The sequence below is a fragment of the Odontesthes bonariensis genome, chromosome 9 (genome assembly GCF_027942865.1).
Source record: "Odontesthes bonariensis isolate fOdoBon6 chromosome 9, fOdoBon6.hap1, whole genome shotgun sequence".
Taxonomy (NCBI): Eukaryota; Metazoa; Chordata; class Actinopteri; order Atheriniformes; family Atherinopsidae; genus Odontesthes; species Odontesthes bonariensis.
Window position 1 is genome coordinate 21,873,943 of NC_134514.1, and position 17,478 is coordinate 21,891,420.

At 39.4% G+C, this 17,478-nt stretch overlaps 1 protein-coding gene across 3 annotated transcripts in view; it reads left to right on the forward strand.

Annotated features, from left to right (window-relative positions):
- Positions 1 to 17,478, forward strand: part of pde2a (phosphodiesterase 2A) — a 170,490-nt gene that overhangs the window by 46,584 nt on the left and 106,428 nt on the right. The window contains exons 1-2 of one of the 3 annotated variants that reach the window (XM_075473632.1): positions 10,188 to 10,345; positions 10,610 to 10,700. In XM_075473632.1, coding sequence (XP_075329747.1) covers positions 10,311 to 10,345; positions 10,610 to 10,700 — 126 coding nt within the window. In that variant the 5' untranslated portion in view covers positions 10,188 to 10,310. Of the gene's footprint in view, positions 1 to 10,187; positions 10,346 to 10,609; positions 10,701 to 17,478 lie in introns of those variants that run through there. The other 2 variants (XM_075473631.1, XM_075473633.1) reach the window with 2 other exon arrangements.

The window sequence follows — 17,478 nt, forward strand, 5'->3', positions numbered from 1 at the left end:
TCTTTCACACAATTTTTGTTAGTTTAGCTGTTAGCACACATCCATGTTACATGTAATGAATTTAGATTTAAAGTGCATCCGCTCAGCTTGAATTTGAGATTTTTTTTATTATTATTATTATTATTTTTGGGGGGTTTTTATGCCTTTAATTGACAGGACAGTTCTAGAGAGACAGGAAGCAGGGGGCAGAGAGAGAGGGAAAGACATGTAGCAAAGGGCCGTCCGATGCAGGACTCGAAGCGGGGCCCGCTGCAGCGAGGACTATAGCCTCTGTACATGGGGCGCCTGCTTAACCCACTACGCCACCGACCACCCCGAATTTGAGATTTTAACATCTAAATTGGCAAACTGTTTGGAAATGACAGCTATTAAATGTGAGGAACCTTATTTTTGGGGGGAATTTTTGTAAACCAAAGAGAAAAATTTGATCAGTTTGGAAAAGTGAATGTAAAGTTTGGCTTTACTTTAACCAATGTTATGCTGTTGTTGTTGCTGAAAATCCACCCCAAATCCACACAAAGCTGTGTCCATTATCAGTGAGTGATAGTGACCCTCACATGGATCAAAGGATCAGTCCAAGAAACAATTACAGTCACAGAGTTGGGCCTTAGTTCAGGGTCAGTCCAGTTCTCGTATAAAGGTCACTGAAGTGATTACAGTCTGATCAAATAACAAAGAACAAAGCAGAGCATAGTTCCATTTTATTGCTGGAGGCTTAGAAAACTGTCTGGTCCACTTTGAGCATGTCTCTTGTTCAAACATATCCCTAACAGCTTTATCATTTATCCACATGCTCAGCAAACTGACAGCCCTGAAGCATCACAGAGCCCCGACACTTCTCTACCCTCAAAATTTCCCTTTGAGTGTTTAGAGTCTTACATATGGCAAACCCATTTTCCAAGCTTGCACAGAAAAAAAAGAAAGGAAAGTTGGAAAGAAATCTGGACACAGCTGTATAAGATTCATTTTCATCTGACGGAAATCATCCAGTTTAGGGGCAAACTTCCTGTTTGTTCCTATGGCACTTGTATGCACTTGCTTGGTTGAATGTATCACATGTCACACATCTATCCATCCATCCATTTTTAGGGTGCACCCTAGACAGGTCCATATCACAAATGCACACAAATACACTTAATGATCAAATATATTACAGGTTGTCCATCAACATTAATATACAAAGCTGGTAGCTCTAAACAAGAGAGCTACATAGAGATTCCTGATAATTGGGTCTCTTTTTCTTTTCTTTCCTTTTTTTCCCTCATCTGCCTGTACTCATTTAGGAGACAGCGCATGTTGGTATGGAAACTGGCTTACAAACCTTTCAGGTTGCCAACGTACTAACTCACATAGCAACCACCATGCTGCCTCTCAAAATGTTGCCTTCCGATTTCTGATGAATAGAAGTCTGAAAGGTTTATTATTTTTGGTGTGTGGCTATTCTACAGGTCATCCCACAGTGTATTGCTGCGGTGGCAGTGTGGTACGGAAGGCAATGAGTTTATCCTGATGGAGCTGGATTATTGATGCACCATTTCAGCCATTTCAAGGAAATGACTCCCACTCGTGTACCTCGACATTCCATAAGCACACTCAGAGGTGCTTGTGACATGTGAGTCATCTTAAAACGTTTTCTCCACAAAACACTAAATATTCAGTTAATTTGATCAACTCCCACCTGAGAATAAAAGCCTTCAAAGCCTTTCTACAGGATGAAAAATCTTCATGTTTTTACTTCAGTTCTCGGTAAGATATCCTCTTGTGAAATGATCAGTTTTTGATGCACACAAGAGAAAATATGTAATCGGTGGGTTTTCAAAAGAGCCCTACCTACATACCATTTGGAGCGTTATCGATGCTTGTTGGGTTCAGGTCATGCTTTTCAAGTGCTGTGTCTGACAGTAGAGGCAGGTTAAAAAATGCTTTGCACTGTTGAAACAGGTTATCAATACTGACATTGCTGCCTGCTGTTAAGCGTGTGAGATTGCGCGCCAACATTTTCCAAGGCAGGGCGTGTCACTGTCGCTTTCCTGCTGTTGTTTTACTGTTCGTGTTGTTTAAGGAAATTAGTTATGAGTAACAATAAGGCCAAGTCATTTTAACACACACATACATGCTGACAAACAACTTTCCCCAAGGCATTATTCAAACGTTATGCGGTGTGATACTTTAAATTAGGGAGATCTACAGCTCTGAGATAGCGAAGATTTTCTGGACTGAGGGTCCCAACAGGAATCACACAAATCATTTTCTTTTCTTTTCTTTCTCTCTCTCGTCCACACCTTTATCTTCACACAGACTGATTAGATAATAACAGAATGCTCTGTGGGTGAACTCTTAATCAACTGCATTAATCTTAATTTGATTTTATCATTAGTCTATAATCAACCTTGACTAATTGCCCCAGCACTTATTGCGTGTGCAAAACAAAGGTGTGTAGCAGACAAACATCTGTCTGTATATTTGACCACTTATAAGTACAAATGCAGCTTTATACAAAAATGCCTCTATACTTGTTTATTTGTCTGCTAAATGGATGAATTAGGATGCATTTGAGGGCTGCCAACAGTTGACTGTCAAAATACCTTTAACTTATCCCAGGTATAATCTAAAGTCTTATTAATCAGTTAGCATGTCCATTTAATGCCTCTCTTCATCTCAGCTCCTCACAGAGTAAGCAATTTTCCAAATGCACGTTGCTCATCGAGCCAAGCACATTTCTGAAGCCACCTCAAGAAGGTAAGCTCTATTATACCACAGAAAAGGATGTCAGTTCATTTGCAGATCCCATTCTAGCTGTGTTGGAGTTGAGGCAAGAGAGACTAATAATGAAAGGTTAATGTTGAAAATAAAAGTGTACACATGCTCTCGTAACCATGGTTCTCCTTAGCTTAACAGGCCTTTTGCTATTGGCATGTTGCAATTGAACCTATGAAAAATACTCATGCCTTGTAGCTTGTGAAAGCTTGTGAAACTTCCATATGTGTTCAGTTAATGAGTAAGTCAGGGGGCAAAGGGGTCTGTAAAAAGTCAAACGAAAACAGCAACCAATAATATTACCCCCAAAACAGTGCCATTGGCTAGACATTCACACCAGTTTGTTTATCTTTTCAGAGAAAATTGTGGATCACATATTGGCTCAAAGACAATAAAAAAATTCTTAAAAAGTATTGAAAATTGACTACAGTTCAGTATCAGTTCAGTATTTTGATATGCAGACCAGAGGAGCTAGGGATCAAACCACTAGCTTTGAAAATAGAATACAAACTGCTTAACATCCTGAGCCACAAGTGCCCCAAAACAAAGGACAAAACAGAAAAAGAAAAAGGAAGAACCAGAACTACTCATGAGTTATGGAACACAGCAAGTGTGTTTCCTAAAAGGTATTACACATGTCAAATTTGTAAAAAGCAGAATGCTTTATTTTGCAAATGATTAAAAATATTTATAATTGAGTGATAATAATATAAAAACACAATATTCCAAGAGTGAGAAAAATATATCCTTTGTTCCAAGGAAGCTGGTGTACCAAAGCAGACTCTAAGATGAGAGAAGTGTTAATGATATTTATTGCCATCCAGTGTATATTTACAGGGATTCCTTGAAAAGTGTGGGAAGGCTCATAGTGGTAGAGTTCGAGGCAGGTGCCACTCCTGTAAACAGAGGAAAAAAGCTAAGTATGTTGAGAACTGAGCACAGACATTTGAACTCCGCCATAAAGGGCAGTGGCGCTTCTATGTCCTGGCATGCTGGTTTCTTCTGGCAATTGGTCTGGGGATAAAAACTATGACCTCAGTGATTCCAGGCCTTCCACACATGTGATGTGAGTAGGGGTCCCTGGTCTGACACATTGTGCCAAGGAATTCCATGTTGGAAAAACGAGAGACTGACTTTGGGATCAGGGAAGACTGGGAACATAGAGGGGATGGAGAAGAGGAGGAGGTTGGTGGAAGGTTTTTACTGTGTGCTCAGTGGTATAGGTTGCCACTAACTACCTTTCTTTTTGGAGGGCCACTGAAACCTTCTTTCGAGTAGGGAGACGTTTTTGTTGAGCTGCAGGATGGCAGCCAAAATGAGAGGTGTGACCCCATTGAAGTTCCTGGGAACACACACCGTGTCAGGAACAAACAAATGTTTTGTGGGGGCAGAGCAGACTGTAGAAAAAACAAGTGGAGTTACAATATGAGCCCCAAGTGTAGCTTTAGTCCAATCAATGATGGGTTTGTGTGTAGTTAACCAGAGATGTTATAAGACTTCAAGTGTGTGACACTGACATACACACACAAAAAACGACCGACTAACTAATTAACTAAATAACGGACAAACAAACAATGCACCAGACATTACTATGCAATCATAAAAAAGTAATATCACAAAAGGTCTATCGTTTATTCCCTTATTAGGTTTTGGAGATTACAACTTTCCATTTCCAGATCCAAAACTTGACATGCTACAATAACACCTTTAATCATGAATAGACTCACAGTTTCAATTATCTTCAATTATCTTTTTGTAGTGCTCAGCCATGGAGTAGTTTAGAAAAATAATTAGAATTTTTCTTAATCCATAAACGAAACAAAGGCTCCCAAATCAATACAACAAAAATTAAACGAGTCCAAATCTGCAACCTATAAAACTAATCTATTATACTTTCTTAGTTTTTAAAGTCACAAATAATCTCCCTTAAAGGCAACTTTCTTCAACCTGCTGGTGATTTAATGAGTCATTCAAAATGAATGCCAGGAATCACAAGTATGACGACCAATTCTGACAAAACTGTTAAATACAGAAAGGATACAGTAGTATAATTACATCTTTTCTTCTCATTCGGATAAGTAGGACAATTGCTAATACTGCTTCTGTGGGGAATCAGAGAAACTCCCATTTAGTAGAAACCTACTGTACTGAAGCAGTGGGTGTGTGTGGTGTGTGTGTGTTTGTGGACCCTCGCATCAAGTTGCTGTTAATACAGTTCCACCATTATGTAGATTAGCCCTATTCTCCTGAGTGCACCTTTACCATTTAGAGCTTTCAATCACTTGACAGCTTTATGGGAGTCAGGGCAAACACACAAATGTCCACGTACACACAAACACGCACACACACACGCATACATATTTAAGTGCATATACACCGTCAGTCACTGTTTTTATGGATATCATATACTCAAATGGCATCTCATCAGAGCCAACAAGATTCAGTAAACTGAACACATCAGAAAACGCATCAGACCAAGGTTACTGGCTGGATCCTCATCAAATTCCAAGTGCAGAGATTGAAAGCTACGTTCCTGTGCACTGCATTTATTCACGCTGCCACACTGTGTGGGTGTGTGTGTGTGTGTGTGTGTTTGAAGGAGTAATTGAGTGAGTCAGTGATTACATTTCGGGTTTGTGTGATTGCATTTGAGCAGTAACAACAGCCCTTGTTTTAATCACAAACTTGAGATCGATACTCTTTTCAGCTCAGGTGCAGCGACAGTAAGGATGTGTGTGTGTGTGTCTGCGTGAGTAAAAGGTAATTTAGATCACAGCGGTTGAAAAGAAACAGTCTTTGAGGAGAATTTGCTTTGAACTAACCTATTTTAAGCTGTGTGTTCGGATAGTCTCGACTTGACATGCTAGGGTCCTCTCCTCTTCCTAAGAGCGTTTGTTTTAGCTGTTTGTGAGCTTTAGCCCTGGCCAGTACAGTACACATTTATGGTATGAACTATTTGCTGTTCCAATGATCTCTTTCTGTCTCTTGTGGCTGTTTGCCAACTGGGGTCAATATAGTCTGCTGTAACTAATAAAATGGTTCTGCTGTACTCAGATCACCTTTCGGTATGTGTACAAAACAGACAGTCTCAGGGATCACAGAGATATTACAGCAGAGCACACTCACCTGATCACGACTGCATGAACCAAGAATCCTACTTTGTAGTAACCCCTGTGAACTCTCTGTCTTCCTTTGCCATTCCATGTATAAAAGAATACTCTGATGAAATGCTCTATCAGAGTTTGAAATATTTATTGGAGTGTATAGATATGTGACTTTGTAATATGACATAAAAGCATGTTTTTATAGATTAAAGATTGCCGATTTTCAAAAGAGCCATCATTTGCCATTGGTAGTTTCAGCATCCAGTGGACATGTCACAATCGCACTTGGTTTTGATTGTTTTTCCAGTAGATTACTCTTTCTTCCTTTAGCCAGACCCATTTTCAGCAGTATTTTGAAATTATGTGACCGTCTGTGATGGCTTAAAATCTGAGCAGAGTGAATATCCCTCAACAACCTTCATTCAGGTGATATCCATTTAGTTCACTTTCAAGGAAAACATCCTACGTCACGCCCCCGAAACTATATTACACGTATATATTACATTTGACATATTATTTGACATGACTTTGTGAGTGTGTAGCTGCTGGCAAGCCTGTTTTTAGTAAATGACCATGGGGTTTGCTGTCAGATTGATGCACTGTCATAAGTCAGTCCTAATCAACCTGTTGAACAGCTTCATGCTAATCGTCCCGTCTCCACCAATGTCACCTCAGATTGCTGACTGTCAGCCTCACGGGACTCTCATCCCGCAGCTGTTTGGGCTCATGCGATGAAGTGCCAGCTGATTAAATGTATTGAAGATGGAATCTATGTGACTGGGTTGCTTATAAGCTGGTTGAAAGAATTTTTCTGGATTTTATTTATTTATTTATTTTTTTTATCTAGGAATGAACTTGGTTTTATGCATAATTATAAAAGATAAGACTCTTACACACCATCTAACAGGCAAAAATACATATGTATTTTTTGTCAAAGTGAAGTCAAGTTAAAAAAAAAAAAAACTGCCTGTAAGCCTGCAAAGAAATTATGATCCACAGCTGCTACAGGAAGTATTTCCCTAAATAAATATCTCCCGATATTCTTTTTATGCAAAATTAGGAAAGCTCTGCCACCTAATAATTCATATTTTGTGCTACTTTAAGATGCATTCTCTTTCTGTCATTGCAAGAAGACCATAATAGTTGCTAAATATGGTGAAATTAGCTAAGGAAACAATCCTTTTTATTTTCTCTTATGGAACTTTCGATCAAGATATAGCAAAGAGACAATAACTTAAAGGTTTTGGGTAAAAAAGACAAAAGCTCCATCTTCAACTGACGGCAGGGAAGGCGATCTGGCCACAACATCAGTGACTATCTTTGGGGGTTGAATCATTATCCAGGATCTGAATCATAAGTCTTCTAACAGATTCAGCTGAGCTCATCCAATCACATGATTCACATTGTGTATATACTTTAAAGATGCTTTGATGGTTTTCTTGATTGCTGATGTTGATGTTATTTCTATGCTACCTAGAACAAGGGAAACCCCACGAATAGTTTCTGAAATTATAACTCCCAGAAACTGAATACGAATAAACATAATTATACCAAAAACATACAGCCAGACTTTAGTAAATGACAACATCCCAATGCACAGCCTCAATTAACCTCACTCATGGTAACAGTTTAAGTCTATGCAGAGATAAGAAACAAAAAGAAAAACACTATACATCAACCCAAATTAGTTTTCATTGTTATTATAGTGAAACGAAATTAAACGGAACATTATTACCAGAAAAATAGCAGTGTCAGACCCTGAGGATTGATTAAAGCCCTGAAAAAACTAAATCCCTGCTTTTTAGAATTATGTTTTTTTTTAAATAAGTATTTTTGGCTTATGACATCAAGTGTTTAAAGCAATACTATGTAACATTTCTACCTTAAAATAACAGCTTGAAAAAAATTGTGCGGCTACAATGAGTTTTAATATTACGATTGGCCTGTCTCCTATGCCCTTCGGGGGTCTGAGTTGGAAAAACTGCGCTATGTAACTTTGCTGGACCGGCCCTGGAGCGGCCCGGGAGCTGAGCGGAAGTACTTCGACTTGCTTTCTGGCACACCTACCGCAAAAACAAATAGACCCCTCTCACGCTCCCGTACATTTGATTACTCTTACCTTCTCGGTCGACATAGCTTGCACCTTCTGACTCTTCGCCGGTTCGTCAACAAACGTGAAAGCGAAAGGGTGTTGTATTTACGACAGTGTAACCATACATTACCTCCAAGCATGTAGGGGGAGCTCCATAATGGGCTTTTTGAGAAGTTACATTGTATTGCATTAAATGTGACTTTACACGCCTAATTTAGTATCCAGGACTTTCCCTTCCCCCTCCAACATTTGCTTATAGAATTGTGATTAACATCAAATAAGAGATGAGAAGATATGTGTAATAATATGTTAAAATTAGGTTGAAAGTTAAAAACTATGCCAATGCATGTAAGACGCATCCATACAAATTGTAATTTTTGAATGGGGGTGGGAGCAAATAAGTATTTTTACTTCATCTCACTCCCTTTCGAGCGAGTATTGACTTCTGTTACCTTTGTTCTAGATGAATATGTAAATTCATATGTATTATGGAAATGTATTTATTTTGTAATCTGCCTGAAAATAAGCTCGAAATAAACACTCAATCAAATCAATCAATCAAACTCCCAACTATCTCCGTAAGTCTGCTCTGCTGGTCCATCATATCAAAGGAGGTGTCATTTCTTTTTTAGTAGATCAACACTGCTGGGAAGCTTTTATTGGATTTAAGGCGACATGAGGAGTTGCCTCTTATGCGCTCTCCATCTCAGTCTGTTTTTTGTTTTTTCTATGACACATGTTGCAATACTTGTACAGACCTGATAATGCGTTGCTAAATGCTAATCTTAGATAAACCTTGCTCCAGCTCTGACAAGTCAGCTCCACCCCACAAGGAAAGGGGATATTTTGTTCAGAATCAAACTTATAAAGATGGTGGAAAAGCTTGGAGATGTTGTGACTCTGTATTTCGTTCATGGGGCATCCTCATGTATATGCTGCATGTAAAAGGGAGACTTTTTCAGAATCCGCACAAAAATAAAGACTTTTGCCTTGTATTATCTATGTTTCCTATATTTTGCCGTGTTCAGGACATTTTTGGGCTGCAACCAATGACGGCCAATGACAGTGTGTGGCTGTGAGAAATGTAAAGCTTGCCTTTAACAAAGTTAAAAACCACTTCTTGAGTTATTGTCTCTGGCCTATGAATTGGCAATTGTTACGTAACAAATCAATAAGGAGATTAAGTAGAATGCAAATATGGCAGCGGAGACAGAGGTCTCAGAATGAACTTACACATCTCATGTAAACAGTGGCTTTCTACAATCCCTGTTGACACAGTCTTGTCAGCCTTCTGCTATTTTTCATCTGCCATGCTGTCTTCTGTTGGGAAAAGTACTTAGACCTTCAAGATCCTTCGTGCATTCAGCGAGCAGTCTAATTGTGTTGCAGCCAATCGTGCTTTAACTTGCTTTGCATGGAGCCAGAAAGTTCGGCCACATTAAAATCGTCGATGATCTAACATCATTGGATTGCTCACATCTGCGATGAAGTTATGTGACGTGACTAAAAGCTCTGAATAGGTAATAAATATGGGAATTGAGATTTGTTGTTTTATTGTCAACAAGAGGTGATTTGTTACTTTTTATCTGAAATAACGAGAGTTCCCATCTTCCCGAATATTTTCTTGAAGTTATTGGTTTCGTAAGGATATGATTAGTTTAACACTGACTGCTGATAGGTGATCGGATTGTCCAAACCCAGACTGTTGATATGGTATTGATGGGATGTTGTCAACAATGTCAAAGTCAGACCTGTTTAAACAACAACCGCCTTGCTTAGCAGTTTTGAATCAATAAAACAATGACCCAGATGTCCCACTTCTGCATCTCAAAGATCAAAAGGGTGCTTTTTAACAATAAACATAAACAATTTAGATATTGTTTTGAATAGATAATGCAGTGGCCAGTACCACATATATGGTGCAAATGCTGTCAATCCATGTTAATTCCCAGCTTTGGAATGTTCTTCCCTTGCTGAATAATAGCATATATTTCTTTTAGAGTAGACAGTTTCCCCCAAAAAAAGTCAATTTCAGTAAAAAATGATACACTTTGTACCTGTAGTATTGTGTTTTCCAGTTGGTGTTTGTACTGACAGTTGGGAGGTGAAACATGGGGAGGGCTGAGGGAGGCGGTAAGACCCAGAGGAGGAATAGTGAGAGCGAGTGAGAGAGAGGTGGGAGGAGAGAGGAGGAGGGACTGTGCTCACTCTCAACTCTATGCGCTGCTGCTCGTGGTGTCAGCGCACCAGTGTGTGCCTCAGCCTGCCAGTGCGAGTGAGTGCATTGGTGTGCCGCTGTGTGTGTGAATGTGTGCGTGACTCCAGCGCTCTCTCTGCGTACGACAGGTGGAGATGACATGACTGCGCTCGAGAGGAAGAAAGCAAAGGACCTGTAAGGAATTCACTCCCGTGAACACACTCACCTTTTCACCGACATTCCCTCACACACACACACACACACACACCTTTAAATTCCTGCACTCTTCGGGGATAAGATTTGTTGAATGTGTGTGTTGTGTGTGAGAGTGTAAGAAAATGCTCTTTTCCAGCAGCTTATCACTCAGACCTTTCCCAGCTGACACTATGTGTACACTGCAGGTAACTCAAACACACAAACGCAGAAAGTGGTCCTGAGTATTGTTTTTGATGCCTGCAGACGTGGTCAGCAAGTGTTTCTGCGTCCTGAGGAGAGTTCAGCTCCGGCTCTGAGTGCAAGACAGTCCACCACGTTGTCCGAACAGCTGCAGGTAGGATCCTCACTTCTCTTTTCTTCTCTACTCGTCTCTTCTCTTCACTCTGCCTAAACAGGATGCTATGTGTTTGAAGCCCTCTCCTCTCTGCCTTCCTATTTTAATTTTTTTTGCCATCCACTAAAATCTGGTATGTAACAAGTAAAAAAAACTAGATAACTCCCGTTCTCTGCTTTTCTGTATTTGAATCAGTCTTTAAAACCCCTCTGAAAGAGGAATTTTCTTTCGTAAGTTCCTTATTCTGTTCTCCTCTGTTAATTATCTTTATAGCTCTCGTTTGTGAAAATGTAACTTTTCTTTTTTTCTTGAAGGTAAGTTTGGAGATTTTTTGCTGCAGCCATCTGTCTCTCCCTGATTATTCAGCCAGTGAGAGGCATTACTTTGCATGTTTGTGCGTGCGTGTGTGTGCTTGAGGGGTCAGACAATAGACGGAAAGATAAAACATAAAGCAACCATAAGAATGAAAGAGAGGATAATTAATTACATTTTTTTTTTTGGTGGATGAGAACACCATCATCTCTACTTTGTTTTCCATTTTAATGAATGCAGTGATCAGTAAACTGCATTTAGTTTAGTGTTTTTGTTATTTTGCTATTGTGTCATATTCTAAATTACCCCTTCATTAGATTTTTGTCAGGATTTATAACAAGCTGAAACCACAAATTTCAAATTGCTGCCCGCTTGTATCTTCACATGTACCATCAAGCAGCACAAGTCTGAATATGTGCGTGTACGCAGTGTCAGCCTCTGATTTATATTGCAGCCGGATTTAATGTTGGCAGGGAAATAGAAAAAAATATTTGATTGGCTGCCAGTGTCGACATGTTGTGCTCAGATTCAATTACCTAGAGATGTACTGTGTATACTCACAGAGATGCTGGCACCTGTACGCACACAACCCCCCACCCCACCCCCCACGTACACAAACATAGAGTTCCATTCAGACATGAAAGAGATAAACAGTATTTCTTCCAAAAAGTGCTTGCTCATTAAATTATGTCTGTGCGTGTCAGGGCAAATATCAGTTTGAGACGTACATAAGCATGTGCTTTACGTTGTACAGTGAGTACGTTTCAATGCTGTGTGTATGCTGTGTTTTTTGTTTTCACCTACACCTCAATAAATTTGTCAGCACAGCTCCATCACTTGAAATTTCAAACATGCTTTCCTATAATTAGTCCTTTGTGGATTTCATGCTGATATTTTATTCATACAGGCCTGCGTGCATGCGTGTGTGCGTGTATCTACATGTTTGGGAACGTTGCAGTGCCAATGCAATTGTGCGTCAGGCTTCCACACATATTTCTGCAACTACGTTGCGTAGCTAAAAGTCTTGTCCAACTTCATTCCTTTCTCACACCCTTTTGTGCTTGTGAATGGTTCATTGCTGGCGGCTCACTGGTACGGCGTCACCAGTACTGTATTATGGTTTTGTAATTTGGCTGCTGGTGGAAATGCAGGTTCTGCAAGCAAGCTGCTGCTCAGCTTAGTGCTGTCATGCTAATAGATTCTCACAACAGGACTCACACTAACATTGTAATAGTTAATAATGATAACGCTATCAGTCAAATTAATTGTTAACCCAGTCTAGTTTGTGTTTTTCTTAGTTTTTATCAAATTCTGAACTCAAAGTGCACTTTGCTGTGCGCCCTTTGAAGTTTTCAACTCCTTGTTGGTTTAAGTTGATTCTGTTTTTGATTCCATGATTTTCTTTCTTCAGTCTTTGCACATACCACAAATGAAGAACAAAGATGTTTTTGGATCGTTTTATTCATTCAGGACAATCACTTACATATATCATTTGCATGCAATGGTAGAATGACACATATCGGTTGACATTTCTCCTTTTTCTCGTGGCTGAAACCTTTAAGCTCCACCTTTTTGGATGGCGTTTCAGTCCACAGCTGTTATCAGGTCTTGCCTGAGTCTTTTTCTGAGACTTTTTCTGAAGCCACTATTAAGTATTCTTGGCGGTATGTCTTGCTGAAATGTAAACTTTCATCACACCATGATATTCTGAACTCTCTGGATTCATTTTTCTCTTTATTCTGATGATTTACGTAGCACCTGTTGCATAAAAACATTTCCACAGGATGAAGCTACCATCGCCATGTTTTACTGTAGAAATATTATTAATTGAGGTAGTGTCCAGTGCTTGGTTTCCTCCACACACGGCATTGACAGTTGAAAATAAATTGTTCAGTCGAGATCTTTTTACGCATGGACACCAGAGATTTTCTTTATATTTGAGGACGGCTTTCTCCACAGCTGCTGTTCATTAACACACTTGACAATAGCAGATTCTGTGCTAAAGATGTGCTCTTGCAGCTGGAAATGTGAGGGAGAGACGTCTGTTTAGAGCACAGATGATGCACGACGTGACGCAAAATGTATTGCGTAGATACCACGATGTCTTTTTATAGCAAGATAAGAAAGGTGCATGCGGCTCCCTCATAACAGTCTTTTTTGTTGTTATCAGTACGCCATGAATTATCCACAATGCCACTGAGTTAGTGACAAACAGGTCAGCTGTAAATAGTTTTATGCATCTGCTCTTTCCATCATACACACTCACTTAGAGTTAATGCTCTGTAAGATTAACTTGTGCATTCACACATTATATCGCTCTGCAATCTTCCAGAGATTTTAACAGGGAACTGGCTGAAAAACGTCCACAAGAGGCCAAGAGCAAATGTGGCAGACATTTGCGTTCTCACATGCTGTGCTTTTAGAGCATCTCTGGGAAATTTCAAGGCTGCAATGCATGCATAAAAACTACTTTTCATCTGAAAAGAAAATTTTATTTTTCATGGTCAAATAGTCATTCAGCTGACTCCTGGCTCACTCCCAGCAGACTGGCATGTGCCTTTTAGTGAGGAATGGCTTCACTCTGACCATTCTACCATAAAGACTTGCTAGGTAGAGTGCTACACTGATGGTTGTCCTTCTCTAAGGTTCTCCCACCTCCACAAAGAAACTCTAGATCTCATTCTGGGTGACAGTCCGTCACCTTGCTGACTGAGGTTCTTCATCACAAGTTATTCAGTTTAGCTGGGTAACCAGACCACTGAGGTCTGCTGGAGGCTCCAAATCTGATCGATTTTTGAATGATGAAGGCCACTTAACTTTAAATAGTGCAAAAATAAAAATAAATGTTGCAGGTCTATTTATTTACTATATTTATATTTGATAATTACTCACATAGAAAACATGGAATGAAACAAGTGAGGGATTCACGGAGGCTTCAACCATTTAAAGTTGATGGGACAATGTCCATAACCTAAAATATCAAACATATATATATATGTTACAGAGATAACTTCATTTGTTGAGTCAGGACAAATAGCAGGGCATGTTAAAACATTTGACTGTTTTGATTGCTAAATGCACACAAGTTTAATTCACATTTGATATTTCTAAGCCTGCAGTTAACTGATAAGATACTGCACAGTGTTCACATAGAGCACCTTCACCACAACTCTCAATGTTAGGGGGAGTCAGTCACACAAGACTGACCACAGTACTGCTGACCTACTCTGACTTAGTTAAATACACAGAAACAATCCGGAAAGCTTGATTTTTGGCACCATGAATCAGTTAGTCGTGATAGCAGCAGTTACTGTCCCGGATAATGAGAAGAAGAAGTCTTTCTATTTTTTCCAAAAAGCAGAATCATCATATTTTCTACATTTCTACCTTTACTTAATCTTAGCATTTTAGAAATCTTAGCTGATGCATGTTTGCTATTAGTATAGATTCATTGACATACCCCACCAACTGTGAGACCTTATATGGACATGTGTGCGCCTTCTTAATTTTGTTTAATAAATTCAAGTAGGCACAGGTGGACTCCAGTCAAGTTGTTAAAGCATTGACTGTCAGAGGAAGAGATGCATCAGAGGGTTTGGATACTTATATAAGGAGATCTGGAGTTTTGTTTCTAATGAATTTACAAAAGACTTCAAAACCTGTTTTTGCATTGTCATTGTGGAAAATTGTGAATTCATAAAACTTGAAAGGGTCTGAAACCTTTCTGTCTGCACTGTAGGGAGGTGGATTAATTATGATTGTGTCTAAAGAGACCACACCTGATACACAGAATCATCGCTGAATTACCCTTTAGGCCTAACATCTGCCATCATTATAATATCAAACAAAACCAAAATCCCCCTGAGTACCATCGCACGTTGTCATTGACATACGGATATTTCATTCTTTTATATCCGTCTATGGTTTTCTGTATGTATGCACGTGTGCTGTTATGCATTATTAAAATGATTTGATTCTGCAATTGTAAGTTTTTACAAAATAGGAACAGATCACGTATGTGTGTGTTCATTTGTACGTGCGACATGTGAGGCAGTGAAAGCAGCAGGTTGATCTCCTCTCAGTCTCCGGTTGAACAGATGTGAGGATTAATTTGTCCGGAAATCGGGGTGGTTCTTTTGTGTGTGTGTTTCTGACAGAGAGGAAATCTAACTGTACCAAAACAGACACTTGCATGCATCCCAGGTATATATTTCCCATTATCTCTAATAATCTAAGTGCCCGTGTGCCAGAACAATTGGAGCTTCTGTATCATAGCTCTTTATATTACAATTTACATGTCTGGATTCCCCTTCTTCTACAATCTCCTAATCTGTTTTCCTCTTTGTCTTTATGTTCATTTTGCCATCGGTGCAAGTTGAAAGCAAAGAAAAACTCCGGGCCGGAAATTTTGGCGGAAAATTCCAAGTGAATTTCACAAACACAAACACTAGGCACATAATTATCTGTTTGTGTGTCTGGGAAGTGGGGTGGACGTTGTATGTGTGTGTCCTAGATAGCTCAACCTTAATGACATGAATGTGTTACTGAGGGATGGATCAGGTTTAGCCTACGAGAGTTTGCACTTTGTCGTGTAATAATTTTCAGTTCAGAAGGGAGACTCTGTGCTCTGACCTCACTGCTTGGGGAACATGAAGACAGAATTTCCTCATGGGAATAAAAACACAACTGTTGCATTAGTTGCACTGAGCACATTCCTGCTTGCTCTCACGTTCAAGCCAGTCTTTTTGACAGAATTATTTCCGACCACAATTTTTTTTTTTATCACGATCACACATTACTGTTGATTAGCAGATGAGAAATGAAATAATTATCTCTGGTAGTTGTGTGTTTTATTCAGCTGTGCACAATCTGTGCATGGTTAATTTAATTATAGAATTTGAAATAGAAAATGGGATAAAAAGACATAGAGCTGGCCCAGCGGTGTAGATACAGACACACTGCTCCGTCAATATCAATCACTTTACTTTAAGCTCGGTCACTACACAAAATGATTTAGTGCAGGGATTGATAAATGTAAATAGATTCTTTGGGTATGGCTGAAGGCAACCAGAAAAGATCAATTCATTAAAAACTGAATTCAATAAACCAATGGAGCTCCTGCTAATATCTAACATTTTGGGTTTGAAGGGAGACATGAGGAAGCAATAGTTTTGCCCTTCAGATCTGATGTGGCCTTTTCAGCGTTGCATGAAACCTCTAGTGTGTATTTCCTCTGGTCTGCTCAGCTCTTATCCTTCATGTGGGTATACCAGCAGTAGTAAACAGCAAATACAAAGCCTGATATTCAGCTCGTTCAGTCAAGTGTACACGCCACTGCTGCCTGTTGTTTTGTGAGTGGGCAAAACTTGAAATTATCTCCAACGGCAGAAGAAGATTAGTGACCTATGTCGGCAGCGTGCTACTATACCATGCGGGATATGAAGTGGTGTAGAAGCCAGTACAGGTAATTTGCTTGTTGCTCATCAGATAATCACTGTGTTTCACATCCCTTAAAACCAGCAGGAGCAGCATTCTCTGTCACAATTCAAGTCAACTCACACATTGTAATGGCAATATCTTGAAAGCCTTGGCCTTATGCTGCATATAGATGACGACACCGCATGGCATGTCCTTTTATGCTTCAATTTCAAACCAAAAACAAAAGGCTGTAAAAGCAAAGGCTTTAAACTATTGGCAAATATGCTGTTGGTGAGCGCACATAACAAAGCAGAATGGCAGCAGAGAAGCAAAGATAAATTTCCATACTAGCAACGTAATTTACATTTATTTAAATCACTGACATAAATCACACAAGTATAATGACAATAGGAACTCAAATTCCCTTGCTTTTTTTCCTAAATACATAGTCATACATAGGTCCATATTATGTCAGTGAGCTTGTTGATATCCATAAAGTATGCACTCCCGCTCTCACTTTTATTGCATTGATTGTGATACAATCACAATCGGGGCTTGAATGAAACTACAGGGTGCAGGATCTATAATAATCCAAAATTTCCAATGCTGTTCTTTAATTATAAACCTTGACAGACTCAGTGATAACATGTAAGACGTGACATGCATGAGCAAAGGCTGCAGTAGAGGAAAATGTGCAGTGAGATGACAGCTGGAAGGGTTATTTGGTAAAGGGAGCACCCAAGCTTGGTTGTTCTTCAACTGATCCAGAGCACTGCCCCAGTTGATGTTGCGTGAGTTCACCTAGACACACTTTTTGAAAAAAAATTTTATTACTTTATATTATTAACTTGCACTACGCCACGGCTTTAGTTGAGAAACACACATTTTTTTTGGTGGATATGTGTTTATGTGTTTTTCATCCATATGTATGGATTGCAGGGCTTCTTATGATCCCAAGTGGAACATAAACAACATTTTCAAGGAGGGTCAGTCATCGAAATACCATCAAAATGTGCATTGAGAATAGCAAACCTTCTTCTTTGTAGCT